We start from the raw sequence: 27,003 nt of genomic DNA, 5'->3' as shown, positions 1-27,003 counted from the left end.
TGGGGTTCAGATGGGATCGCAGTGGCTTATAGTCTGTAAATGGAGAAGCATACAAAACAACAAACTCTCGGTAATAACATGTCATTATTCATTGGTCTGTCGCTGCTAAAGCGGCATCTAAGCCCCCACCTCCATGCTTCTTGTGGTGATGGGGGCTTCTTATCTATACAACACCATGTATTTTGAACCTCAATATAACGAAGGATGTTTATACATGATTTCAATATTACAAAATTTCACTGCTGCCACGAAGAAATATCGAGACAACAAATGGAAACTTCTGCAGATGGTCAAGTGGTTGAGTTACATGCGACTGCTTGCGAGCGCACCTCTCAAATCACGCACTGCACAACCGAGGGCAAAGTGGAGCAGCATCAGGTTTCGCATAAAGTCCAAGTGTGATAAGATCCTATTGCGCGCTGTATGTTTTAGGCGTGAGTGAAAGCGTGCGAGCATGCGGTAATGCGATCAAGTGCGTGCAAGGGCGGTTGAGGGAGAAAGTGGGGGCAGGTTGGCGCCACTGGTTGGCGCACATCTCTTTTTCTAGTGTGGCCGTGGTGGCTGCGTGACCTGGTTTAATAAAGAAGCATACAGCTGCCGAATAGATTAAGAATTTTCTATTCTTTAGTGAGTTTTGTCGAGTTTACAGAATATGGACTCCATGCAAAAGCTCACTACAGAACATTACATATGAGAACTTCAAGTATTTCATGTCTAGCATGCTTGAAAGGCATCTCTCCAGGCACTTCAAAATTATGCCTGATGCAACACACTGTGCAAAACCATGAAAGGAGTGAACCCACTACATACGACATACTTGCACCGAGCGAGAACACACAACCGTCTGTCTACCTTCCCACTCGTGTTACTGAAACATTTTGAGCCTGTTATTCAAACTTGCTACTGGATTGCAGTCAGAATAGTTTCAAGGTGCATGCGACACATTTTAAATACCATTACTTTTATCAATGCTTTTGCTGTTGATGCACTTTCTTGGCGTACACCATTGTGTACACAGCGTCAAAGGGATAAAGGGGAACATAGCTTTTGAAATCATCTTTCTCATTTCTTAATGGATTTCAATGAAAGTTGGCAGAGGTAGTGGTAATGTTTCTCTGATGTTATCATAGAAATTTCACAGTTATATCCCAACAACTTCATTATTTAAAAGTTTTTTCCCTTTGGGTTTGTCCCAAGCCTGAACAACTTTCAAAATGTGATTGAAGACTTGTTCTAAGCACTGTGCATTCCAAAATGAATGGTTGAGAGCGTGATAGGCTTAGATTTTTTTTTTATTTACAACTTGACTTTTTTTTTTAGTTCCCATTTTTTTATGAGGTGGCTGTACAACAAGCATCTAGACTGTGATCCTAGTTGGATCATTAATTCAGAAAAGTTGCACTGGAAAAGCAAGAATGTCATGCTTTGAAGTGCACTTAAAAGAACATAGTAAAAAGATGTAATTGAGATAGACTTAGCACTCGTGAAGAAATAAGCTGGACAAGCTGAGCAGGAGACAAAAACAGTTTCAAGAAAATGACTTTCAAAGTTCCTTAGATTTTAAGTTACCAAAAGGCACCAGTGCTGTAGTCATTGATGTCCTATAAGTGTGGGGCTTCTGGGATGTTTTGCCTTTAGTCTGAAAGGCTTTGCTTGCCTTTTTTTCCCGAAGCCATCCCTCTTCGCTGTTCAGGCCAGGTAACAGACCAAATGTTGCACACAATATCCCTCAAGATCACAGTGGGTCCCAGAACTGTATTTGCATACTGCCTTGCCGACGGCTGTCTCTAGTGGAGCAGGGAGGCTTACCCCTTAGCATCACTCATATAATGTCGATGTAGCATTCAATGGTGCATTTTTGTCTTTTTGTAGCGATGACTAGATGGCTAAACGAAGGCTTTCAGCAGCATTTTGACTTTTGTTTCAGAAAGGCACTGGTACATGGGCAGCAATGCAGCTGAATCGTGCATGCCTTGCAAGCCAGCACTTATGGGGTTTACCATGTGTCTTTGCAGCCTAATGTTTGCACCAGTGACCATATTTTGAGACCATTGTATCGTAACAAGTTTTTCTTCTTTGAACCTTGCGAAGGCCTGGAGAGCTTACAGAATGCAGTGGAAGGTTTGTTGAATATTGTGAGCATAGCTACATGTGACATTCTTGGTCCCCCCCCCCCCCCTCCTCCCTTAATTTGCACTTTTCATTTTTCTTGGCACTTTCACATCAGACACACACTCGGGTGTGAAGAAATTGAAATAATCAAGACAAAAAAAGCAAGGAAGGCTCAACCTGCACTGTTGCTCAAAAAAAAAAAAAAAAAACGTGACCAATAAAAATAAATAAATAAAAAATGCAGCAGATTCAATGAGTTCGAATCTATATGCAGTCGGACCCGTTTATAACAAACTTATAGTTCAACGAAAAGTGGTCGTTATATTAGTAGTAGTTCATTATATATGGACTCGCCCTTAAAAATGCCGAAAGATAACTGCACTGAAGCTGGCGTCAGCAGTTACAATTTAGCAGCACTTTGATCCGAAAACCAGATTTTCAGTGTCATGCTTGTTCCCGGTGCATTCCTGCACCTAGCCACCAACTTCTGTCAGAAACGTCCATCTAAGAAATGAAATGTGGCATCGTGTAGCTCTTTCAAAGCTGCGCCCGGTTCTGATCACCTTTCAGTTCAAAACTGCAAGCGCAGCCACCATTTTTTTGTTCGAGAGCTTGATATATTTTACTACCAGCAGGACATGACTGTGTTCTGTATATGAGAGCGAAGCGTTCTAGTTATCCCGAAGCGTAAACTTCGGAAAATACTGTGACATGCCGTCATTCTGCAAAGGTCTCGGATATCATGGTCTTGGACATCATGGTCCCGGCATTATAACTGAGCATCAGCCACACAAGAGCCATAAAATTACGTTTGCCATGTTGCTTCTGGGTGAAAAAAAAAACACCGCATATCGACGGGGTGAATGATGATGAGTGGGCGAAGCTCCGGAGGGAATCATCGGTAAACCGTGAATCTTCCGTGTAATTCTCCCAGTCTCGCCGCACTAAATCGAACGATTGACTTCCACCAATGACACGCGCCATATGTGATATCATTCCTATTTTATAACAGCGCCCTTCATTATAATTGCACCATCTCCCGCTTAAGGGGACGCTAGCACAAACGCGTTAGAAACGTGCAGTACTCTCTAGTAAGGGGGAGAGGCCACAGCGTCTTACGCAGCCGTTTACACATGCCGGAACGTGCACCGCGTTTGCTGACGCCATCAGCGTTTATGAATACGGGGGTAAGGCGGAGAGGCCACAGCGTCTTACACCAGCTTCTTACACGGGCCGTAACGCGCTAGCACAAACGCGTTAGAAACGCGCAGTCTTTCGTTAATGTTGGGTATTTATTGTCATCGTGGTGCGTGTGTCCATGTGCGCTTCGTAGCGTAGTGGTTGGCGCCGCGCATTCGGAGCGAGGGGTCCCTGGTTCGATTCCGCGCTGTGGACACAACTTTCGGAATTTATTTTTTTCATAAAAGTAGACGTGGCTACCTACTACGACGACAACTACTACTACATACTACAGAGGAGGGACAGACCCACACCCTAAGGAACTTCGCCCCTCAAAAAAGAAAATTCAGAGTTCTTCCACTACTGTGAAAGAAGCCAGCAAAGCTGTGACTATGGTGGGTCTGCTATAGTGAATTTATAAATTATCATTATTGACTATATTGAGCATCTTCGGCATGTTCGTCAAAGAGCAAGGACACCGGCATCTTGTTTTCGCCCGGTGCGATGGCCAAGTAGTGCTTTTGCTGCGCCAAGTCCGCGCCATCATCATAGACTAGCGTATGAGCCACAGCGTTCATAGCCACTGCACACTGCACGGCACCGTCACGATCCTGACATCAGGATCCTGGAAGATGTGGTAAAACTAGCGCCCATCCCATAGCCAGTTGAAAGGGCAACTGCTGAAAAGAACGCTAGCGTGATCTCTACGTCGCGAGACAATAGAGCACAGCGATTGGTGGGACGTGCCGCCGCCGAGTATCGCGACACTTGTGAAAGAGGCATCAGCAGTGGCGAGGGGTATAACAATGGGCCATCCATCATCCGTTTTGTCACCTGTGCTAAGGCATAACTGGTGGGAAACCACCACACACATGGAGCTGAAAATTGTTGTTCTACGTGTCGTTTCGGCCGCGGACGTGATTTGCCAGAACCTAGCCATATACAGCTTCCCTGTAAAAATTATGGACGCCTTTCTTACTGTTTTAGTTTTTATCATTTATTACGGTTAGCACGAGTTATGTCGTAGGCTTGGTTTGAGCAGTGAATTAAATTTTATGTGCAAGTGTCAAATGACCCATTGAGTGAAATGCAGCTCCACTGACGTGAAACCTGGGGAGGTGCGAAGCATGCAGTGATGCACTGCTAATGGGCTCATACTGCCTTAAGCAATGAGGTATAACCCCATAAACGCAGCCTCCCCATTACGATGACAGAAGAGAAGTGAAATTCTACGCTGGAATGATGAGCGGCAACGCAGACAGCTGTGGAAGACAATGACGACAATGAACGCGGGAGTGCTCGGCATGCTGGATGCTCAGCAAGCGCGTGTGCCGAGCGCGTGCCGCTTGCTTACCATGACGGCGACGGCAGGCGACAGAAAGAAGCGTGCGCTGCTTGCTTACCATGACGGCGACGGCAGGAGACAGAAAGAAGCGTGCGCTGCTTGCTTACCATGACGGCGACGACAGGAGACGCCAACAGCCCGAGTGCATAAGGTGCTTCGCACCTAAAAAAAGAAAGAAATGTTTGAAAGATAAAACATCACCGCGAACAGTTACTAGCAATTGGCAATGCGTAAACGAAGCGCCACTGAACTGTGATCCTCCTGACTACGGCGAAGTAACCGTCGATACTTTGCAACATTGCATGGCGGCAGCACTTGGTGCAACGTTCTCGCTGACTCGGGCCGCGTCGACAGGAACGCTTGAGCGGCCATTGTTCCCATGGTGGAAAGACGTACATGGTCGTTCTAAATCGCTAAATCGTTGAAACAGGCGTAATGCACATGGTGCTGCATGGACAACTGCGCAAAATTGAGTGACGCCGTCGTGGCATCCGGTGCACGCCCTGTATGTACCATGCTGTTCATGCTGTGCGGCATGGCACGCCTCCGCCCTGGAGGTGCTGAAGGCATGCTTTGAAACGCATGACCACGTGTGACCTTATTGGCGGCTTCAGAAATTCGCGCAAGGCGGTCGCTTGCTTACTGATCTTGAAGGCCGTGTCATCGTTAAGGTTGGAGTGGAGCGGGGCGCACGCTGCCGTGTGCCCAGTTTGGTCGTGCTTCCGTGCTTTGGCACTTCGCGTGTGCCCTCTTTTTATCGTGACTGGGTTCGAAGCATTCGTTGTAGCAGTACGGCGATTTAAAGGACATTCGTTATATCTGGAAGCTGTTTCCATAGGGAGCTTTCTCATTTTTCCAATTTAGCTGGTGCATATTACTGTGGAACCTCGTTAATAGGTACGTTGTGGGGGGCCTAACTGCATGCTAAATGGTAGTACACACAAACTGGCACAAATTTGCACTGCCAAAACTACTGCCAATAAAGAAAGTAATGCAACCTTACCACTGTACATGTAGCCTATTCTGAGGTGTTCCGTTTTTCCAAAGTGGTTTATAAGAACTCTGGCTCTTTCTCCTGACCATGCGATAAAAGACGGGTGATGCCAAGTAGCATTTGGCACTTCGCGTGTGCCCTCTTTTTACCATGACCGGGTTTGAAGCGTTCATTGTAGCAGTAAGCATACCTGCCAACTCTTCCGAACTTTGTGTAAAATGTACGAATTCAGACCCGTCTTAGGATTTTATGAATGTCTGCTCAATTTTTACGGGAAAATGGTTTTCATGCCCCCAAAAAAATTTTTTCAATTCCTAATGAAGCCACACCGTTGCTGGGGGGCGGGGGTGCTACTTACGTAGGGGGCGCGCATAGATGTAGGGGTGTGCCCCGTAATCTTTATTGTCTGCAGAGTAAGGACATTTTTCACTCTGTGACGTTGCCTTCGTCATCGGGTCCGACGTCACTGTTGTTACTCTCAACATAGACATCCACCCCTACATAAGTGGCGCCCCTAGAGACGACGGTGATTTTGGGTTGATGCGGCAGGCATAGTTTCTGTATAGGAGGCTGTGGCCTGTTGTCTCGCCTGTCGCCTTTGCTAGGCTTTTTTCACGAGTATGCCCTGTATTGTTGGCCTCGCTTTCTTTTTTTGTGTGACCAGCTGCTGCATCTGGTGCAGTGTGACTGCAGTGCTCCGGTGTTTCGTATCCGTAGTGGCTGCGAACTGTGATGGCGTGCTTGTAGCCTCATCCGTACTAGACTCTGAGTACTTCAATTGTGCTTGAAGCTGGACTCCTCGGCAGAATTCAGAATTCCTGTGACCGCCCCAGTCGCAAGTTAACGCATTTGGAAGCCTTGAGGTTGGCAGGTATGAGTATGGCGATTTAAAGGACGTTCGTTATATCGGGAAGCAGCTTCCATAGGGAGGGTCAGAAAATTCTAAATGCACTGAGATGTGGTCATTATAACTGGTAGGTCATTATATCTGGCTTTGTTATAGGTGGGTGTGACTGTACAGCGAAGCGAAGTTTTGTGTCAGTGCGTAAAGCATACCTGCCAAGACTCCCGGATTTGGACCATTTCTTCCGGTTGTACGCTTGACAGGAAAATCTCCCGGAAATTGCTGTTTTGTCCCGTTCCTACGTTCAGTGCTTTGTCAGGCCACATTGGCAAAAAAATCGAACTCAATCTAATCCAGTTAAAAGTTCATCGTGCCAAACATTAAGAAAGAAGTAGGGAAACACTATACATGCTTGATTTCGTTAACCGCAGAGCTGCTCCTTACGCTGACGGGGTTGTTGGGTGCCATAGTTGTCCTAGTCCCATTAAGCAAGCCAGTGAATGCTGCATTCCGCAACTAGCAACACTATAGACTTTCTATCGTTCTCCTCGGCGTCTGCCGCTCTGGCATTGCATAGGCTTACGGTCAGTCATGGGTTTAAAAGCAAGGAGTGCTAGCGCAAAAAGTATCTTCAAGTATTTTGAATGTAGTGCTCAGTCAAAGTGACGCTGGGTATTTTGTTGACAGCGCCGTGCAATGCAGAGTGCGAGTGGCAATTTAAGATAGTGAAAAATACGAGGATGCAGTGCCGCTCGTTAAGACGCCGGGAAACGCCAACCTCGCAAAATGGGAAAAATGGAGTTTCTTACAATCAAACATCATCTGAAGAATTTTTGAACACCCGCCGTGCTTGCTTAGTGGCATTAGCATTGCACTGCAAAGCATGAATTCGCGGAATCAAATCTAGGCCGCGGCGGCATGCAAGAACGCATGTGTACTGTCCATTGGGTGCACGTTAAAGAACCCCAGGTGGTCGAAATTAATCTGGATTGCCCCCTACGGTGTGCCTCATAATCAGATGGTGGTTGTGGGACATGGAATGCAAGAGTTGAATTAAACTTTAAGCTAGTTTTGAAGGCAAAATTAGCAACAACAAAATGCTTGCAAAAGTGAGACCTTGATGTTCAGGTGGTCATTTGTATATGTGTAAATAAAAGTGTAATGAAGTCCCCCCCCCCCCCCCCCCCCCCCCCCTGGTCGGAAGATCTCCCGGATGGAGCTTCTCTGAACTTGACAGGTATGATAAAGAGTCGAAACATGAGTTTGTGTTTATTGAATGTCCACACAAAGTGACATGACAGGCTTTTGAGGCATTGTAGAGAGGCTAATGCAATACCACCGGCGAGCTTTTTTTTTTTTTTTTCTTTCCCCCGCACGGCTGGCGCCACAGATGCCCAGAGGTGAACGCGATCTAGTGGCGATGCAAGGAGCCCAGAGGCGTGCGTCCTTCACTGTGATTGGTTGGTTGGTCTATTTGGCTAGAGAACATTCGCACCGCAGCACCCATGATCACAAATTCTCGGTGAGGTTCGGAAAGAAAAGCCTTTTGCAAGTGGTACTTCGGTGTGCGATGTGCTTGGTTGCAGAGCCTGAGCTGCCGATCTGGAGAATGCTTCATGGGTCTGAGGAGTTTGTGCACAATATACTCGATAGCCGAATCAGGGGAGCCGATGTGCGAAATGCTTATCCGTGAATATGAGGAGACTGTGTACGATGTGCTCAAGTGCAGAATCCAAGGGTCTGATGTACGAAATGCTTAATTGCGGGTCTGAGGAGTCTGCGCACGATGTGCTCGATTGCAGAGTCCAATGCCCCAATTTGTGAAATCGTAGCTGCAGGTCGCGAGGATTGCGGCCCCAATGCTTCAAAGGTTTATCCACGTGTCCGAGTGTAAAGTGCTTTGTTGTGAAATCTGCGTCGCTGATGCTTGGATTCTTATCCGCGGGTCTAAACGTCCAGTAACGGAAGGGTTGGCTGTGCTTCTGCAATGTCCATGTCGCGCCCGTTTCGAATTGAGATCACAGTGGTCGAGGTGCATAGAGCTCACACTTCTGCTCTTTGCACCTCGTGAGCAGTTGATGCCCGTATGGAGCGAGCGCTGGCCCAGTCGCGAACTGTGTTGGAGTCCAGTGGCAGGCGCGGCCAATCAGAGACTCCGGAACGACCTTCATTCATTTGCTTTTTGTGTTTGTTTCTATATGGAGAAGATGGCTGGAGCTGCAGATTTGAAGACTGAGAAATTAGCTTTCCGAAGAGAACAAGATGGCGGGGCTCGGTTTTGCTGTTCTGTAGATATTGTTGCTTGAAAAACGCTGTTGTTTCATGATATCAGCGAAATTTGTTGCCACCTTGGCTGCTGCAACAAATTTTTTAGAGCACTTCTACAAGATTTTCAGTGATATTTTGGAATCAGAATAAGGGTTATGGAAAGTGAAAATGCAATATTCAAAAAATCTATTTCTTGGCCATTTATCGCGATGTGAAAGCTGCGTCCCCCCTTAAAGGAAATTTGCGGTGTGTGCAAGGACTGGGCAAGTTGAGACAGCATAACATCGTGTGCTGTCTTCCCATGCGTTTAGTGCTGGAGGTCGAGTAATTTCAAGTTTTCTAGATGGGCGTTGAAGCGAGAGGCAGACAAGTCATTTGCTCCCCACTGCCGGCGCATTCCATGATAGTGTCGTCTCACTGCAGGCAACATGTGCCGTAGGGCGTAGTGGATTCGAAAGCAAGGCTTGCTTTACTGCATACTGCTGATGTGAAGATATTGTCAACACGGCATGAAACTGTCTTTCCTCGCAGATTCTCATATTCAACAAAAATGATTTTTTTTCTTATTCAAGTTTGCTTTTTCCTATTGCCCACTAATTAGAAAATTTTGCGGTCACTTCCATGTAAAGAAAGTCCATGAGTCACTGTCATTATTAGCCTAAAATATTAAGTCTCATATAACGAAATTTTGATATAACAAAGCAAATTTCAGATGTTACCAACTTCATTATGTCGAGGTTTAACTCAATGCGCAGTTGGCTTAAAATGCCCAGCTAACACAGTGATGGCATTACACAGCTTCGAGCAGGGGGAAACATATGAAGGTGAACAGTGCCGTAAGAGCTGTTTTATTTTTCATCTATGCAAATTCTTTTACTGGCACAAATTTTAAGCCGCAATGTCAGATGCCTAATAGGACTTACGACTCTCTTCTTCTGGCAGAGGAAGCCGCTGCATTCTCTACCCACGCCCGGGCATAGACCAGTCGTATCTAGTTCAGGTAAGCATTCGTTTTGCCTGCTACTGCTATGGTTTAAGTATTTTATGGCGACAGCAATTATAGGGATGCTCGAGGCATGTTCGCAACACCATTGTTGGTGTACACATGTTGCTTCATGCTGTTGTTCTTGTTATTAGTTCTCATATGCCAGCTTCATGCTGTCATTCTTCTTAATGGGTTTCCTATGCGAGTGCACTAAGCTCTCTTGTCCTGATACTCTTCTGTACTGTGTACAGTTTTGCAGATACAGCCTTAGACCGCTTATAACATATGTCGCCCAAGCTACAAATTTCCGCACTGTAAGTGGTACTGCACTATAATCAAAACAATATTTTGCAAAGGCTGTGCACATGCAAAACATGTAGACCAAGCAGCCACATGTGTCTGGGAATCGAAGCATACTATCGGGATGTGCCCTCACTTTCATTGGCGAGGTGGTTGCTCCGCTTTTCAAGTGCCTTACAGCCACTGCAAAGCATTTCATTGACTCTGCACCAAACTGCAACTTAGACCGCCAACTCCCTACGAGACTGCACTGGTTAGGCCAAGCCAGCGGAGGTGTCGGGAGGCTTGCTGTCGTAGCCTTTGATATATTATATATGTTCATGCCCGCAGACGAATGCATGGTGATATGGCACCAGATCACGCGCATAGGCTGAATTGACGACAGCATGCGAAGCGGGGTTCGTGAGCAAACAGCCGGCAGCTACCACAAACACGTATGGCCAATGTATTTCGAACGCACACTGGTAGGAACAGTGAAAGCACACGTATGGAGAATGTTTTAAACTGATTAATTTGCAGAACGCAGTTCACGCTGGCAGCTTCCAGGAGTCAGTCACATGTGGGATATCTGCGTTTTGCGACGACAGGCATATTGACGGGTGAACCCAAAACTCGCTTACGGCCTTGGCCGAATTTCCAGGCGTGCTGGAGCAGTAAAGAACACCAAATTGATGTTACCGCCGAAATTGTTCTTTTTTTCCGCCTGCCCGGTAATTCAGAAAATTTTTAGGCCCCGTGTGTCCCGAAAAAATAAGTTGGCGACTGGTATTTTCCGCATGCAAACAGAAGAGCCAAGAAATGGCATGCGACACGTTGAAATGGCATGCACGCAATGGCATGTGCAACAAAAACGCTTACATTCTTTTGACTGTCTTGCTTTCACCCGCCCCTATGGGAGCAACACTCAATTCGTCAAACCCCACAAGTGTCTTTCAGTCACTCGCTACCGGTTAATTGCCATTCGTCATGCCCGCTTGAGCAAACAGTACCCGGTTGGTGGCCCTCTGCAGCAACATGGGTTGAAAAAGCCGTATCCAGCGGAATCCCCTTTCTTTGTGAATTAAGAAGCCGCTGCCACAGCCCATTCCACGAAACACACTTTCCACGCATGCTTTGTCATTTCTCTGCCCACTGGCTCGGGGGCGCTGTCACGGCTTTCAACGTAATTTCCATGACAGCCCCCGTGTGCATTCCTGATGCTTGGCTCCACTGCAGCAGCATCCAGTACGGAGACAGCTAAGAAAAGCATGGCGAACAGTAGCAAACGACCCAACCTATACGCTCTCACTGACTGAACTCTTCTTCAGTCAACTCTTCAAATGCATCATCTACCTCGGGTTGTCGTCTCTGCGCGACTGCAGCAGCTGCACAGGCGACACGAAAAGTCATGACAGAGAAAGCAAACGCCATTTTCTCCAACTGTTGGGACTGCCGAATTGGATTGAACCGGATACGAAAGAGGCTAACTGTCCCAAGCGCTTACGTTTTAATCCAATCCAAGCTGTCTGGTAGCCGTTCTAATCTGTTCTATTGGATCTCACGGACTCGACATCTGTTTTGTTGCGTTTGTCCGATAGCAGACGACGCGGAATGATTGACAGCAACAAGACGTCACGGCTCACGTCACAATTAACGTCATGGCCTTCGTCACGGCTCACATTGCCCAATCGTGTGCGGCTCGGTCGAACGTACCGCCTTCATTCTGTTTTGCAACGCATACAAGATCGCGCCCCAATAGTCTATAGAGTCAACGAGCACCCTACAACTCTATCGAAACCCCGGTGGCATTTAAGCAACAGCAGCTGCATCGAGCGGCGCAAACATTGCCACAGTTTCGCCACTCAACAATTAAAAAACTAAATATATAGGTATAACAATGTATAAACAATTTATTAAAATGTTTAATATATGTATAACAATCTGTAAACAATTTGTTAAAATGTTTAAACAAAAATAAAATGGAAGTATTGTGGTTTTAAGTGGATTTAATATTAAACTTTTGGTGACATGAAAACGAAAATAAAGATTTGCAGTGCCATATGATTTTGCTAGAAATGCCTGAACCACTTAACAGCCTTACAGAAGTGGCACCAAATGCATAAGTATATAAAAACGTTGCGAGGCAAGAAAGTGGTACTATAGACTTCCGACGCTGCTCGACGAGTGTCCCGTTCTGATCTCGTCGAAAAGCTCCGAGCCGCCCCCAGAGGCACCGGCAACAGTCACCAACGCGCACATTCGGTGTGAGCGCGGTCAAAACGCTGATGGCGTCGACAACAGTTCTGCGCGTTGATGGTGTGGCTGCATGTCCAAGTTTATACAGCTGATAAAACTACTATCCTTACCCCGTATAGCTCTCTACTAATTTGCGTGTTAGAATCGGGCAAACACTGCCAAATGAATCTGTGTTCTGTGTTGGCATTTTTTCTGCGTCTTGTTTAATTCAACCCACTAAATAATTTGATCAATCTTGTTGGTCGTCAAGGTCGAATTAACAGAATTTGATTCTAGTTCGAAAATTCTGAATACTAAAATTTTATCTGAAGCAATTACCGAATAACATAGCATTAGATCGAATATTAAAAAATATTGAATATTCACCCAACCCTACTTCTGGTATAACGAGTTTGTCATTCGTAGTGGCAGCAAAGATTTTGCACGTGAGAAAATGACGAATATGGAGAATCAAAGTGGTGACCCATGTTGTGGGCTACGGTATGTCAAATGTGATGTCTGCACTGGCTGGTTTAGAGTGGGGTGCATTGGCAGGTCACATGGAGAAGACATCAACTTGCCCGTTTCGGCGCAGGTAGTTCAAATTGAGGAGCGTGATACCTTCAGCAGCAATTTTCAATGCAACAATGTCACCCGGAAACAATGATGGATTTCTAGATAAATAATCTGTCGATTGAGCTTGAATTAATATTTTTTTTAGTGTCCCTTTAAAGCGTCTTCATGGCTTCTTAACTGCTTTTTGGAGGCAATCTGGTATTACTCATTATACGCCAGCTATTAGCTTGTTTAACTCTCCCTACCGTGGGGAAACTAGGCGTTTTTTGTCGGTTACGCCCGATTTTTTTTTTCAAGCATAAGCTTTTATGGGCTCATTCTAATAGCCGTTTCGGTTCGCGTTGTTGTCCGCCGCCGCCGCATAATCGCTATCGCCCGAAATGCAAAAAAAAGTACCTGGTCTCCGCCGAAATCGAACCCAGGCCTGCTGCGTGGGAGTCGGATACTTTACCACTGAGCCACACAAGCTCATGCTATCAGCGTCGGAAAAATGCCCTATAAACGTGCCCTAGGCAGGCGCCCAGGCGCAGACGATCCGAGCCTCCGCCAGTATGGTGGCGCCATCTAGTTAAGGCGCCTGCAAAAGCCGCGTGCACAGCCGCAGACGATGAGATGCGATTCAGACGAGGTGCGCAATAAACACGATCCCGATGTGAGATGTGCGCCACGTATTCTCGGTACTTCTTCGTTCGGTACATGTTATGGCGTCTCCTCGCAAGGTACAAACCGCTGCTGAAGAAGCGAATCGTAGAGCTACGTGCACGGTTACAACCAAGCATCATCGGGCACAGCAGACAGCTGTGCAGAGAGCATTACAAACCGCAGCTCGCCATCGATGCCGGGCGGACATTGGAGATCGCTCTTGTCAAAACGAGGCAAAGAGACTTTGCCGCGAAGACTCTGTTGTGCGTCGTGCCGAAATTGCTACTCTTAAGCCGCTCCACCAGCTTACGCTGTGACTCTGCTGCGTGTGCAGCGGAGGCCTGTGACTTTTTCTGAAGGAACTGCTGCACTCAATATATTATGTAATACATAAACAAAAATCAGAATGAATGCACTTCTCATGCTTAAGTTTTAATAACTAGATGTATGTCATAAAAAAATTGCCAAATTCAAGATTGTGGGATAAAATGAACAAAGTTTGTAAAGGACATGCTTTTACCTAAGAAAAAATGTAGCAAAACTTATGATACAAAATGAATTGCCGTCTCATAGGCACTATCTCTGAAAGAGTGAAAATTATTAATTGAACAGGTATTTCGCTAGAAACATTTAACTACAAGCACTACAGTTGGGCGTGCTGGGCTGTGGCCGCCGATGTTCTGGGCTGGTTTGCGTCGTCGTCGCTCTCGAGTCAAAGTCTGACAAAAAAGCAGCATCCTCAGGTTCGCTGCTGCTCGATCCATTGATAAAATCAGCTGCAGACGCAGCAGAATCACAAGATCTGCGATCGTTCGAAGTGCGCATGCCACTCTCGGAGGAGCTCGTTCGTGTCGAACTTAGGAGAGCATTAAAAAATTGCCGCCTCATCGGAAAAAAGCGAACTGCTTAGAAAACAAAAATGTAGTTCTCCTCCTTCACGTCCAACGGCGCAGTGTGTCCGTGAGCGGCACGGAAGGTCTCGAAAGTGGCGTTTCAAACCATCAATAGCGGGTGGCCATTTTTGCTTTCTACTTTGACGATCACGAAACTTCGGAGCACGTTCAAAAATCACTGCCTCGCATGAATAAAACAAACTGCTTAGAAAACTAACATGTAGTTCTCCTTCTTCATGTCCGATAACGCAGTGCGTCCATGTGCGGCGTGGAAGGTTTCAAAAGTGGAGTTTCAAACCATCAGTAGTGGGCTAACGATGTCCAATCAATGGACACGGTACAGAAAGAGTTAACCTTGGGGTGGTGCCCAGCACTCCTCCTCAGTTCATATCTCAGTTGCCTAACTACCGTGCTGTGCACAAGTCCTTCCATTGCCCATCACAGCCACTCGGTGAAGTCTGCAGTGTGTTCTGCAGCACGGCCTCTGATGTAGTGTGGGCCATGTGGTAGCACATGTGATGAAATGTGTCTGGTGGGCAGTAAAGGCTACGGAAAGAGGTTGTTTACCATGTTGCCTGAGGGTAGGAGCTTGAATGCCGAACAACTTATATAGTAATACTGGTACTAGTATATTGTTTTCTTAGTGTTGCTGAGACAGAGTAAGTTAGAATAATAATTTATCTGTGGTGAATACATTTAAGTGACCTTCTAAATTGCAGCAGAATGGTTCTGCATTGTCAAATGACTTGACCAGCTCGCCGAGCAGCTCTACTGGTGAGCCATCCACCATCACCGAGTATGTTGATGTGTTCGTGTCCTGCGTCTCAACCACTGCCAGTGTGTGCTTCCGGTTCGTCGAATATGAAGTGAGTAGTGCATGAAATACATTGTAGTACTGCATGAAGCTAAAAGACAGTAGTGGCTGTGGGCTGCATTGTGCAGTTAATCTTGCTTTGTTCATATAGGGAGCAGTGTGAACAGCATTAGGTTGTTGGAACAATATTTAGTTAGTGCATATTACTGTGGAAGCTCATCAATACACACCTCGTGGGAATGTGGCCTAACTGCACGCTAAATGGTAGAACACACAAACTGGCACAAATTTGCATTTCTTAACATGCGCTGCTGCCAATAAAGTAATGCAACCTTGCCACTGTAAATTTAGCCTATTCTGAGTTTTCCTTTTTTCCAAAGTGGTTTATTAGAACTCTGGCTCTTTCTCCTGACCATGTGATTAACTCTTTCCCTACTATGGGGAAAATAGCTGTTTTTTGTATGTTACGGCAGATGTTTTTTTCTGAAGGAACTACTGCACTCAATATTTTTTGTAATACATAAACAGAAAGCAAAATGAATGCACTTCTCACGCATAAAAGTTTTATTAACGAGATGTATGTCATAAAAAGTTGCCAAATTCAAGATTGTGGGATAAAATGAACAAAGTTTGTAAACATACGCTTTTACCTTATGATATGACATACATGTATATATATATATATATATATATATATATATATATATATATATAGATATATAAGAAAATCAGAAGCACAACTTCGCGGTTATCTTAGGTTTATTATTTTCCCAACAGTTTCGGTCGGTGGACCGACCTTTTTCAAGGGATACAGGAAAATCTTGCAACAGTCTTTTTATATCTTCAGGTAGAGAAAGGAGGCGCCAAAAAAAGGTGAGAAAGGAGAGATAGCGAGATATATAACAAAGTTGAACATGAAAAAAAAAAAAAAAAAAGGTTGGAGAGTTAAAGGAAAGACCCCAAGACCTGGTCGTGCCAGACAAAGCAGAGGGCAAGGTCGCTGTTAAGCGTGTTTCACATGCACAATTGACGGACACGCCTGTCATGTTAAGTTGAACATGCAAAAAAAAAAAAGAAAAAAAAAAGGAGGGAGAGTTAAAGGAAAGACACCAAGACCTGGTCGTGCCAGACAAAGCAAAGGGCAAGGTCGCTGTTAAGCCTGTTTCACATGCACAATTGACGGACACGCCTGTCATGTTAAGTTGAACATGAAAAAAAAAAAAAAAGGTTGGAGAGTTAAAGGAAAGACCCCAAGACCTGGTCGTGCCAGACAAAGCAGAGGGCAAGGTCGCTGTTAAGCGTGTTTCACATGCACAATTGACGGACACGCCTGTCATGTTAAGTTGAACATGCAAAAAAAAAAAAAAGAAAAAAAAAAAGGAGGGAGAGTTAAAGGAAAGACACCAAGACCTGGTCGTGCCAGACAAAGCAAAGGGCAAGGTCGCTGTTAAGCCTGTTTCACATGCACAATTGACGGACACGCCTGTCATGTTAAGTTGAACATGCAAAAAAAAAAAAGAAAAAAAAAAAAGAAAGAAGAGGGGGAGTTAAAGGAAAGACACCAAGACCTGGTCGTGCCAGACAAAGCAAAGGGCAAGGTCGCTGTTCAGCTGTTAAGCGTCTTACCCATGCACAATTGACGGACACGCCTGTCATGTTAAGTTGAGCATGCAAAAAAAAAAAAAAAAAAAGAGGGAGAGTTAAAGGAAAGAGAGTTAAAGGAAAGACACCAAGACCTGGTCGTGCCAGACAAAGTAAAGGGCGAAAGACGAGAAACACGAAAGAAGAAGAAATAACCTGCAAATGTAGTAACAGCGTGGCGAAATCAGCATGAAATTGAAAAGCAAGGGCAAAACACGAGAAACGCGAAAGCAGCAGCCTGCAAATATGACAGTAACAGTGTGACGAAATCAGCATGAAATTGAATTTGAAAAGCAAGGGCAAGACACGAGAAACACGAAACACGAAGAAATAACCAAGAAGTTGTGCTTCTGATTTTCCTAAATACGCTTGGCCCATTGAAAAATCCAGTTACTATATATATATATATATATATATATATATATATATATATACAGTCAAACCTCGTTAATTCGGATCTCAAGGGAGTAAAAAAAATGCCCGAATTATCCGAATGCCGAATTATCGAATGAACAACAAAATATGCATATGAACAAGGCTTTTATTCCATACCTTCACTTCGTAAAGAAGTCCGTGATGGTTGTTTGTTTTTTCGTCGAAAGCTGGGCGGCAAGGTCGACTTTTCGCACATGCGCCAACCCGTCCAGTGCAAGCGTGCCGCGACGTGCGCCGAGGCGCGCGCCGCGTCTCTTTCGGCTCACGTCGCGGCGTGCCAAGACGCGCGCGCCGTGAAAGCAGCCGCGAAACGGGGTTTTCTAGCCGCAGAAGGGATCGCTCCAGGACCGATTTCTTGCGGTTTGCCGCGTGCCGCGCATGAAGGAGACCAATGAGAGCAGTCCGCTTCCCTGACGTGCGCGCGGGAAACTGGTGTCATGCGGACCCGCCCGACCGCTCGTTTCGCCCGTTTATAGTCCGACGTTATCGGCGCGCGGGCCAGCATCGTTCGCGGCCAGCCACGCTGCGCCAGCCGAAACGCCATCTCTTCCGACGCGCGCGCGTCGGCTGTTATCTTCGGAGCATGCGCAATATGATCACAAGCCCGCGCGCCGCTTTGAACGGCTGTCTGCGACCATCGGCGAAGTGGAGTGGGCGCCTTTATTTCTTCGCGCTAAATGCATTGTGGGTTGGCGCATTCTGCGCGACCAACGCGCGAATGGGTCAGGAGCCGTGCCCATCGGGCCGCGTCGGAAACCGCCGGTTACGTTGAGAGGTTCGTTTCCGCCAACGTGACGTAGCGTGCACGCTCGCGTTACGTCGGACTATAAACGGCCCTGAACAAACGCTACAGCGCGGCCGGCGTGGCCCAGACACCGCCAGACATTCAACGCGCCCTAAACGATTCGCTCCCTACGCACGCAGGAGCTGCGCTCGGCAAGGTCACTGCGCCCGGTCCCGGAGATAAGAGAGCCACGCTCAGCGGAGACCAGTGCCTCAAAAGTCCCTAAGCGATTATGTCCCTAGGCACCTAAGAGCTCCACGATTGCCATGACAACGCGGTCAGTTCGAGAAGGGGGGCAACGTTGAGGGGGGGAAGAGTCTAGTCTGTCACGTGATTGCCGCAGCGGCGCGCCGCCGGTTGGTGTGGCCGCCCTGCCGCAGCTGCGTTTTGGCCGCCGGCGGCGCGCCGCGCGCGTTTTGCGGCTAGTGTGTACGTGACTAGTACTGATTTCTGCGCTCCAAAACTCCAAAAACTCACTTCAGCGCCGGTATTGGCCTGTCTCCAGTCCGAATTAAGCGGTGCACGCGCAATTTCGTGCCGATTTAACGAGAGTTCGCTGCCATAGACATATGTACATTTTTGAAGGGAGGGAATTAGCAGGCCGAATTATCCGAATTTCCGAATTAACGAGGGCCGAATTAACGAGCTTTGACTTATATACAATTATGATGTACAAAATATATTGCTGCCTATCAGGCACTATATCCGAAAAAATCTGAATTTTTCATGGTGCAGTGTGTCCGTGAGCGGCACGGAAGGTCTCGAAAGTGGCCTTTCAAACCATCAATAACGGGTGGCCATTTTTGCTTTCTACTTTGACGATCACAAAACTTTGGAGCGCGTTCAAAAATCACCGCCTCGCAGGAATAAAGCAAACTGCTTAGAAAACTAACATATAATTCTCCTCCGTCATGTCCGATAATGCAGTGTGTCCATGTGCGGCGCAGAAGGTCTCAAAAGTGGCGTTTCAAATAATCGGTAGCGGGCTAATGATGTCCAATGTGCATGGTACAGAGAGAGTTAACCTTGGGGTGGTGCCCGGCACTTCTCCTCAGTTCATATGTTCTAAGGAACTACTGCACTCAATATTTATTGTAATACATCAACAGAAAGCAAAATGAATGCACTTTTCATGCATAAAAGTTTTAGTAACGAGATGTATGTCATAAAAAAGATATAAATTGTTAAAATCAAGATTGTGAGATAAAATTGAACAAAGTTTGTAAAAACGCACTTGGTATCTACTAAGAAAAAAACGTTACGAAAATTATGAGATATGCAAAATGTATTGCTGCCTATCAGGCACTATCTCCGAAAAAAAAAATCAATTTTTCATTGAACAGGTATTCTGCTACAACATTTTAATTGCGAGCTCTACAGTTGGGCGTGCCGGGCTCTGGCCACTGATGTTCTGGGCTGGTTTGAGTCATCGTCGCTTTGAGACTCAAAGTCCGATGAACAGTCAGCGTCCTCTGACTCTCTGATTTTCGATGTATCGATAATATCTGGCGATCTTTGGCCACATCTGGCCCTTGCGCCAATAAACCACAATAATCATCATCATCATCGATAAGATCAGTCGCAGAGGCAGCGGAATCGCGATATCTGCGGTCTTCTGAAGCGCGCGCGCCGTTTCAGGAGCTGGCCATTTTTGCACTCTGCTTTGACGATCGCGAGACTTCGGATCACATTTAAAAATCACCCCCTGGAGGGAAAAAAGCGAACTGCTTCGAAAACGACAAATATAGTTTCTCCTCCTTCCCGTCCGATGACGCAGTGTGTCCGTGAGCGGAAAGAGCTAAGGAGGAGTGAGACCAAGTAGCATTTCAAAACTTTGATAAGGAGCACAGCGGCAGGGCTGACAATATATCTACTTGTGGAGTTTTCTCCTATATAAGTGTACGTTTGTACAACAATCTACCAAGTGAGATCTGGCGCCGTTTCTTTGAAACATGGTACAGTCCATGTTCGTTACAACAGATCCACAAACTTTCGTATTGGCTTGGTTTGGTCGGCGTATATTATCAATGCAACAAATTCTGCTTCATCTTAAAGGTAATCTGTGACGGGTGCAAAGCTTGGGTAAGCTGAGATGGTCATGGCTTTATGTGCCCTGTCTTGGCGCTCGTTTAGTGCTGAGGTCGAGTTTTGCAGCCACATTAAAATGAGGCAGATGAAGCGTTTGCTCATGCCCTCTGCCTGCACTCGTCATGATAGCATTGCCGCACTGCGGGCGACACTGCCAGCCGTGGCGGCGGAGTGGACGCAGTAGTTTTGCAGGATTAGCTTCATGCTGCTGATGTGAAGATATCGTTGACACACTATGAAACCGTATATTTAGTCGCCGACTCTCAAATTCAACAAATTTGTTTTTGCGATTGCCCGATAATTCAGAAAATGTTGCGGCTCCTTTGGTGTAAGAAAATCTCATTGGCGACTACTTATTCGCATAAAAAGTAAAATCTCAATATAACGAAGTTGTGTGCCAATTTTACTGACTTCGTTATATCGAGGTTTAACTGTAACAGACCATTTTATTGGATTATTATGGTCACTTGTAACGAGCGTCGACTGTACTAGCTGCTGCGTAAGGCCGATCTCGTGTGATTTGCGTGCAGCACATCACCTACTATGCACAAGCTGTCCCTGTTTCAAGATGCATGATGTTTACATACATGTTTGCCAGCACTCAGCACCCATGTTTAATGTGAACGTCTGGGCAGCAAGCCGTCTTCGTGCCTTTGCCACTCCTGGCCTTGCACAGATGCAGTGCCTAGCTTTCCCAGCCAACGTGGCGACTGCTTTCGTAAAACTTCATTTTGGCAAGTGATGAACACTTGGCTGGCCGCACGTAGTTGAGGTGGCAGAGAATGGTTGTGTGTTTGGGTTATTGCCTGTAAAAGTGTGCAGCACACTTTAAGTGCCACTATGCACCAGGCCACTCGCGCTGCCGAGCAGATAGGTGAAGGTGCTTATTGCAACGGGTGGCGGTGATAGGTCATACATATGTTGCTTGTTGGAAGCTTTGCTCTTGCTGAGGCCGCCTTCACACCTTCGTGCATTTCTGGGGATTAGGCATCACTGCACCCGTGCTGATGCTGCTATTAATACCGGTCTCTGCACTTTCTAAAAAAGGCTGAAGACTTTTTCCAGCACAACAACATTTGTCAAACTGCCAGTTGTGGTTGTGCAGTTAAACATCACGACAAAAGTGATTAAGGTACACGTCAACAGGTAGGCAACAGGTAGGCAGCTTAAAAGGGGCCCTGAACCACCCATCAGTCTTGGTGAAAAAAACACATTCTGGGGGTAGCCTATGCTGCTGTGAGTATCTCAGCCAAATTTTGCACTCGTGCGTGGTGCATCGGGCTCACAAGAGAACCACAGTCACCTTTTTCTCACTTTCTATTCAACAGAAGCCTTCTCCTCGCCCTTTTGGGGCTGCCGGCGGCTGTCCCTTGACGCCAGCGGGCACATTCTCATAGAGCACTGCAATTTGCTGATGGCTGACATCAATCAAAAAGGGTGTTTGGATCAGTACTAATCTTCCTGCTGTTACTATGTATACAGTAGAACCCCGCTGTTACGTTCCCGGGTGCTGCGTTTTCCCGGCTGTTACGTCGTTTTCGGCCGGTCCCGGCACAGCTCCCATAGAACCCAATGCATTGGTAACCCCGCTGTTACGTCGCGACTGTGGGACTGTTCCCGCATCATCCATTGCGAACTGCCACCCCGCCCCGGCCCGAGCGGCCATTTTGACTTCATGTCGCTTGGCTTGGTGGCTTGACGATGGCATTGGCCGTCCAAAGTGCTGGGGACGACACTTATGATGTATTTTCGGTTTCGCCCAGCAAGAGTATGGTCCTTGAGATCCGCATTTGCTATCTAAAGATGGTGTCTATGACGCGTTGCGGCCCTAAAATTGGTTTTGGCTCATAGATGTTATGTATAAAGTGCAAGGGTGATAACGCCGTCGTCGTGCGCCGTATGCTGTATGTGCGAGTGCAAGCGTGGGAGGGGAGCCGACGACCACGTCTAAATCTCTCGCGCGAAAGAAAGAAAAGCAGGGAGGGAGTGCGCCTTCTTCCGTTGCGCTCGAGGCACCGGCCAGGGGGGAAGGATAGCGGGCAGCGTTGTGCTCTGGCATCATACTGCGCGCGGTTGCGTGAGCCGTATCTTGAAAGCGATCTGCGTGGGGGCATAGTCTACGCAGTGTAGGTGTGTCGGCGGCTCGTAGCTTTGTGCGTGCTGTGTTCTCGGTGCTCAGTTTGCGTTGAAGCGATAGACAACAGCACGAAGGTCACTTCGCTCGCTTCTGCAGCGGCGCTTAAATTCTGCAGCGGTGCTTATAGTGTGATGTGTTCATGTTTGCCTGTGTGCGCTGACACCATGCTTGTTAATTAGTTAATAAGCAAATGTGTACAAGTTTATACGGATGATAAAACTACTATTCTTGCTCTGTATAGCTTATCACAATCGATACTTTGGCTGTCGGGCGAAACTACTTTTTTTCACACGTAAGAATTAGAATAATATTGTGTGCAGTTCAACACTACTCCCATTTCTCAATTTTTCCTGTTTCCCGGTTCTTGCGTTTCCCGGCTCTTAATTTTTTTTATGGTTCCGTGAAAAACGTAACAGCAGGGTTCTACTGTATCTATAGGTGCAGTTTGCCAAGCAGGCTGAAGTAAGTGAAAGTCGGCGTTTCGACTTTTGACAAGAGTGACTACTTCCAGAAGAAGCCGACTATCGTCAGCTCACGCTTGGCCATGCCCGCCCAAGCAGGAATGAAACTTTGGCCACACTGCTTATCTGTGTCATTGTCATCGGGTCTAGCTAATTTTCCAATTCACGCTGGCAATTCAGATGCTGGTTGTCTTCGTCGAGTGAAAACAAATACAGCTAAAATAGTTCACAACATGTACACACCGCGGCTGAAGATGCACGTGGTTTGTTTGTGCACCCAAAAGAAATTTCTGCATATTGTTGTTACTGCTGTGCTGAAAGCTACACAGTGGTTCTCGGACGACAACGAACTTCATCTCTCACTGCTCTGTATCCTATTCTTTTGTGGACTTTTGCAGGCAACGTATGAGAAACTACTTGAAGATATGGCTACATTCTTCAACAGTGGGGCAGGCACTAAGGGAGTTGTCAGTTCGCCCGAACTGGCTGAACTGTATGCCACCTTTCATGACGATCGCTGGCTCCGTGTCCAGCCCCTCAAAGATGCCAAGTTCGGAAAGGTGAGCATTAGTGCAGATAAAGCGTAGGTGCCACTTCGTGCTCACCTGGCACTCCCTCTCACTCTTTGTTTTGCATTGGAGTAACACTAGCCAGGCTGATCACTTAAAATAAGTTAAAAGAATGCTGTAAGAAGTGTAGCGTTGTGCAAAAGTTTGAAGTCCAATTGTGCCGCGAAATTTCTTTTTTCTTGACAGTCTAGGCATGCCGGCAAAATCAAATGGTACAGCCTACGTGTGACCAATGCAATGTATCGAAGCTATTCTAGTGCTAGAAGAAATTGTAATTTTTTTTGTTAATGCCGTGGTCTTAAAACTGTTGCTCACAGCTGCACATGCTCGACTATGCTCGTTTTCATACTTAGCGGGCATTGCTGCGAAAGGTACACAGGTAGTGCAATCATGGAAGTCTCACTTCTTGAAATTCACTGTTTCTTTTTTTTTACTTGCTACACTTTCTACAGAATACACTCTGTATAGCAAACCTCGATTTAATGAAATCTGTGATGTAACGAGCTATTTTCATTTCTGTAGTTTGGTTCCATTGAAAACCATGTACGTTGGACTACCGTTAATTTGACTCCGGTTAATTGGATTTTTGGTTCCGAATTTGATCTCGGCTGAAGGTCCCGGCCACTGCCCATGCATTTCTATGCGATGAAACTTTCATTATTTCGGTCCTAAAATTGTCCTTCAACGGATAATTTGAACTTGACCAGTCAGTCTGACCCCTATGGCGGAGGGACAGTGACCCCTTTAGTGTCAGCAGTTTGTCTCAGCAGAGCTTAGCTGACAGAATGCATTGAACGCGTCATCTCTCGTTGAAAATGCCTATTTTCAGCCTGCCCTATGGAGATTTTCAAGCAATAGTGGTAGCTCACAATATCCAGTTACAATATTTGCCTGATTCAACATGGGTGCAGGCACACAAATCACCAAGTGAAAGCCATGACGCCCTTATAATATGTGCAGCAGGGGGCAGCACAGGAAAATGAAAAAGGTGGATTGGCTCTGTAGCAGTCTACATTCCACTGCTGGTATGAGTGTTGCGCTAGTGCACACTAGCGCTTCTGCTGAGTGCCTGTGTGCACATTGTTGAAGTACATCTGTTTTGGTGGAGCAGAGCTTAAACATTCTACTAAATATGTCTAATTGCTTTTTACTTTGCTTAAAAAGAAAAAGGGTACTGTGGAATCTCGATTGTGCGTCCCGCGGTCATATGACAAACCCGCATTGTATGACGAATCGGCTTGGTCCCGGCAAAATCCTCATAGAAATAATGTATTAATAACCTCAATTATACGAAGCAATTTTACGCCGACCCACCTCCTACGATGCCTCTCTGGTACTGTCCGAGAGAAAAAAAAAATGTTTCTACTCGAATGCAGGACCGCAAATAAGCGCACTGCAGCTGGCTGATAACGGTTGTGTAATACCGTATTTACCCGAATGTAACGTGACCGCGATTGTATCACGAGGGGTGACTTTCCAGTCACGTGAAAAAAAAAAAAAGTCCGCTAATGTAATGCGAGATGAACAGAAAAAGAAATGTTACCTCTGTTCAAGGAATCGCAATTCAGAAACCAGTTCTCTTCACTCATCATGGTCGTCTGAAGAGGAGACGGAGCTTTTCTTGGGCGATATTCTCGGGCGATCACTTTTGTAGATAGTTTCACTTTCGCGAAATTTTGCGGGACTCTGCACTGAAAGCGTCCCCAAAAGTGTTTCTGGTGCTGTCCTAAGCTTACTATAAGCTTCAAGAGAACTGTTGGAAGTACGCTTCAAGGGGTCTTGTGAAAGAGAAACTATCTCCAAAAGTGATTGCCCGAGAATCAAGTCATCTTCTGTGCCGTCGAGCTTTAAGTACTTGTATTGAAGTGCTTGTTAAAATACCGCACAACCATTTCATTCGGTGTCAGTACCAGGCCACTTCAAGTTGCACAGAGCCTTTCTGACTGGCCTCGCATTTAAAGAGGACCTGCCGCCGCTGGTCCTGCCATCTGCAAATCGTTGACTCATTGACGTCGAGACACCGAGCCGTGGCAGGCTTTCCCAGCTTCTCGGCCATCAAAATTGCTCATTTCTAGAAGCGACCGTCATAGCGAATGCGCTGTGTCGCCATAACATTGTGAATGAACGGAGTCGAACTGCAAAAGGCCATAAGGTATTGCAGCATCGTAACCAGTCACAAGCACAGCGAAAACAGCATCGATTCAAACCATAAGGAAGTTCTGACTTTGGTTGACTTGTCTGTGGATTGGATCGAGACGTAAAGTTAAAGGTTGTGAATGTAACACCAAAAATCGTGGTATTTAAAATATTTGTTTTAAAATGGTCAATTTTGCCGTTATTCGAATGTAACGCAAGGGTCGAGTTCAAGCAACGAAAATCATTAGAAGAAAAAACTCTCGTTACAATTGAATAAATGTGGTAATTTTTTAATAATTTATTCTACCTTCCTTGGAAGCAGTGCAGGTGCATGCCGCAGGCTTATTCAGGCTGTGTGTATCCGCTTTTTTTGGGGGGGGGAGGGGAAGTCTGGGCATGACTGAGCATGACGAGGTGAAGTCTGGGCATGACTGAGCATCACTGCCTATGTTCTTAGTTTTTTTATTATACGACGCCCAGATTATACGACGGTATTGCGTGGTCCCCTCATAGTCCTATGAGATAGGGGTTCTACTATACTTGCACAAGCTTAGTTTCACAATGTGCAGGGTGACTAGTAGTAGCAAATTTGACATTTCTCTTTCGAGAATGCTTTTTGCATTAGAAAGCTGTTGGAAGATATCAATTAGGTCTTTTGGAATGTTCTTATTTGTGCACCTTGCTATTGCGAAGTTCTGTGTTTCAAGCAGTGTCTCTATATCTCCACGTCCTTATAATGAGTCAATCACTGGAAGCTTTCATGTTCCACCTTGTAGGAACTTCCTGTGTAAGTGCATGTGCACGAGGTTTTTGCTGATTGTCACAAGCTGTTGTGAATTTTGCTTCCTTCAGCTTGGCTGACTTTTCTATCAGAACATCCTCACACTAGGTCAGCAGCCTCTCTGTCAATTTTCAGTTTGCTCACGCTCTGAGGTCGTGCTTTCAATGTGAATGTGCCTGTTTGATATGAAACAACTTCGACCTGGGCCCGAGCCTCAGCCGAAAGAGGCTAAGGTGGCCCGAACTCGGCTCGTGGTCTGGTCCAGATTGGGGCTTTTGGGCAAGCCCGAGTCCATGCACAGCATTTGCTCTGAAGTACCAGTTACTCTGAAGTACCAGTTACTCTGAAGTACCAGTTACTCTGAAGTACCAGTTACTCTGAAGTACCAGGCTAAGGTGGCCCGAACTCAGCCCATGCTCTGGTCCTGGTTGGGGCTTTTTGGGCAAGCCAGTTCGTGCACAGCATTTACTCTAAAATACCAGTTCGCTTTACTTGTATGTTTTGTTGGCCTTGCAGGTCGAAGTCTGCTTTGTTGACGAAGGAAACACCAGCCTGATCCCGGTAGAAGAACTGCAGTTACTACCCGAGTGCTTTACTGAGCTTGCCCATCAGGTACAGTAGGAATGCCACTCGGTGGTGTTGGTGGCATGTACGATCATTCACAAGCAAATACTTGGGCACCAATGTTCCCTTGAAAAAAAAAAATGCATATCTGACACATTTTGCAATCTGTGAAGCAAAGTTTTCGTGAAGCAGTTAAAGGACAACTGCAACGAAATTTCACTTGGGCTAATTGCCTATAAAT

The 27,003-nt window shown here is 46.2% G+C and overlaps 1 protein-coding gene across 8 annotated transcripts in view; it reads left to right on the top strand.

The window, feature by feature from the left end:
- The window catches only part of LOC119450179 (tudor domain-containing protein 7-like), a 129,095-nt gene that overhangs the window by 60,291 nt on the left and 41,801 nt on the right, over positions 1-27,003 (top strand). For 7 of the 8 annotated variants that reach the window (XM_049665687.1, XM_049665691.1, XM_049665689.1 and 4 more), the window contains 4 exons: positions 9,685-9,742; positions 15,072-15,218; positions 23,111-23,272; positions 26,715-26,810. In XM_049665687.1, coding sequence (XP_049521644.1) covers positions 9,685-9,742; positions 15,072-15,218; positions 23,111-23,272; positions 26,715-26,810 — 463 coding nt within the window. The remainder of the gene's footprint in view (positions 1-9,684; positions 9,743-15,071; positions 15,219-23,110; positions 23,273-26,714; positions 26,811-27,003) is intronic. The other variant, XM_049665690.1, reaches the window with a different exon arrangement.

Source organism: Dermacentor silvarum, chromosome 4, assembly GCF_013339745.2.
Source record: "Dermacentor silvarum isolate Dsil-2018 chromosome 4, BIME_Dsil_1.4, whole genome shotgun sequence".
NCBI classification, from domain to species: domain Eukaryota; kingdom Metazoa; phylum Arthropoda; class Arachnida; order Ixodida; family Ixodidae; genus Dermacentor; species Dermacentor silvarum.
Note: the sequence above shows the minus strand (reverse complement) of the source record. Positions and strands in the feature narration are given on the sequence as shown.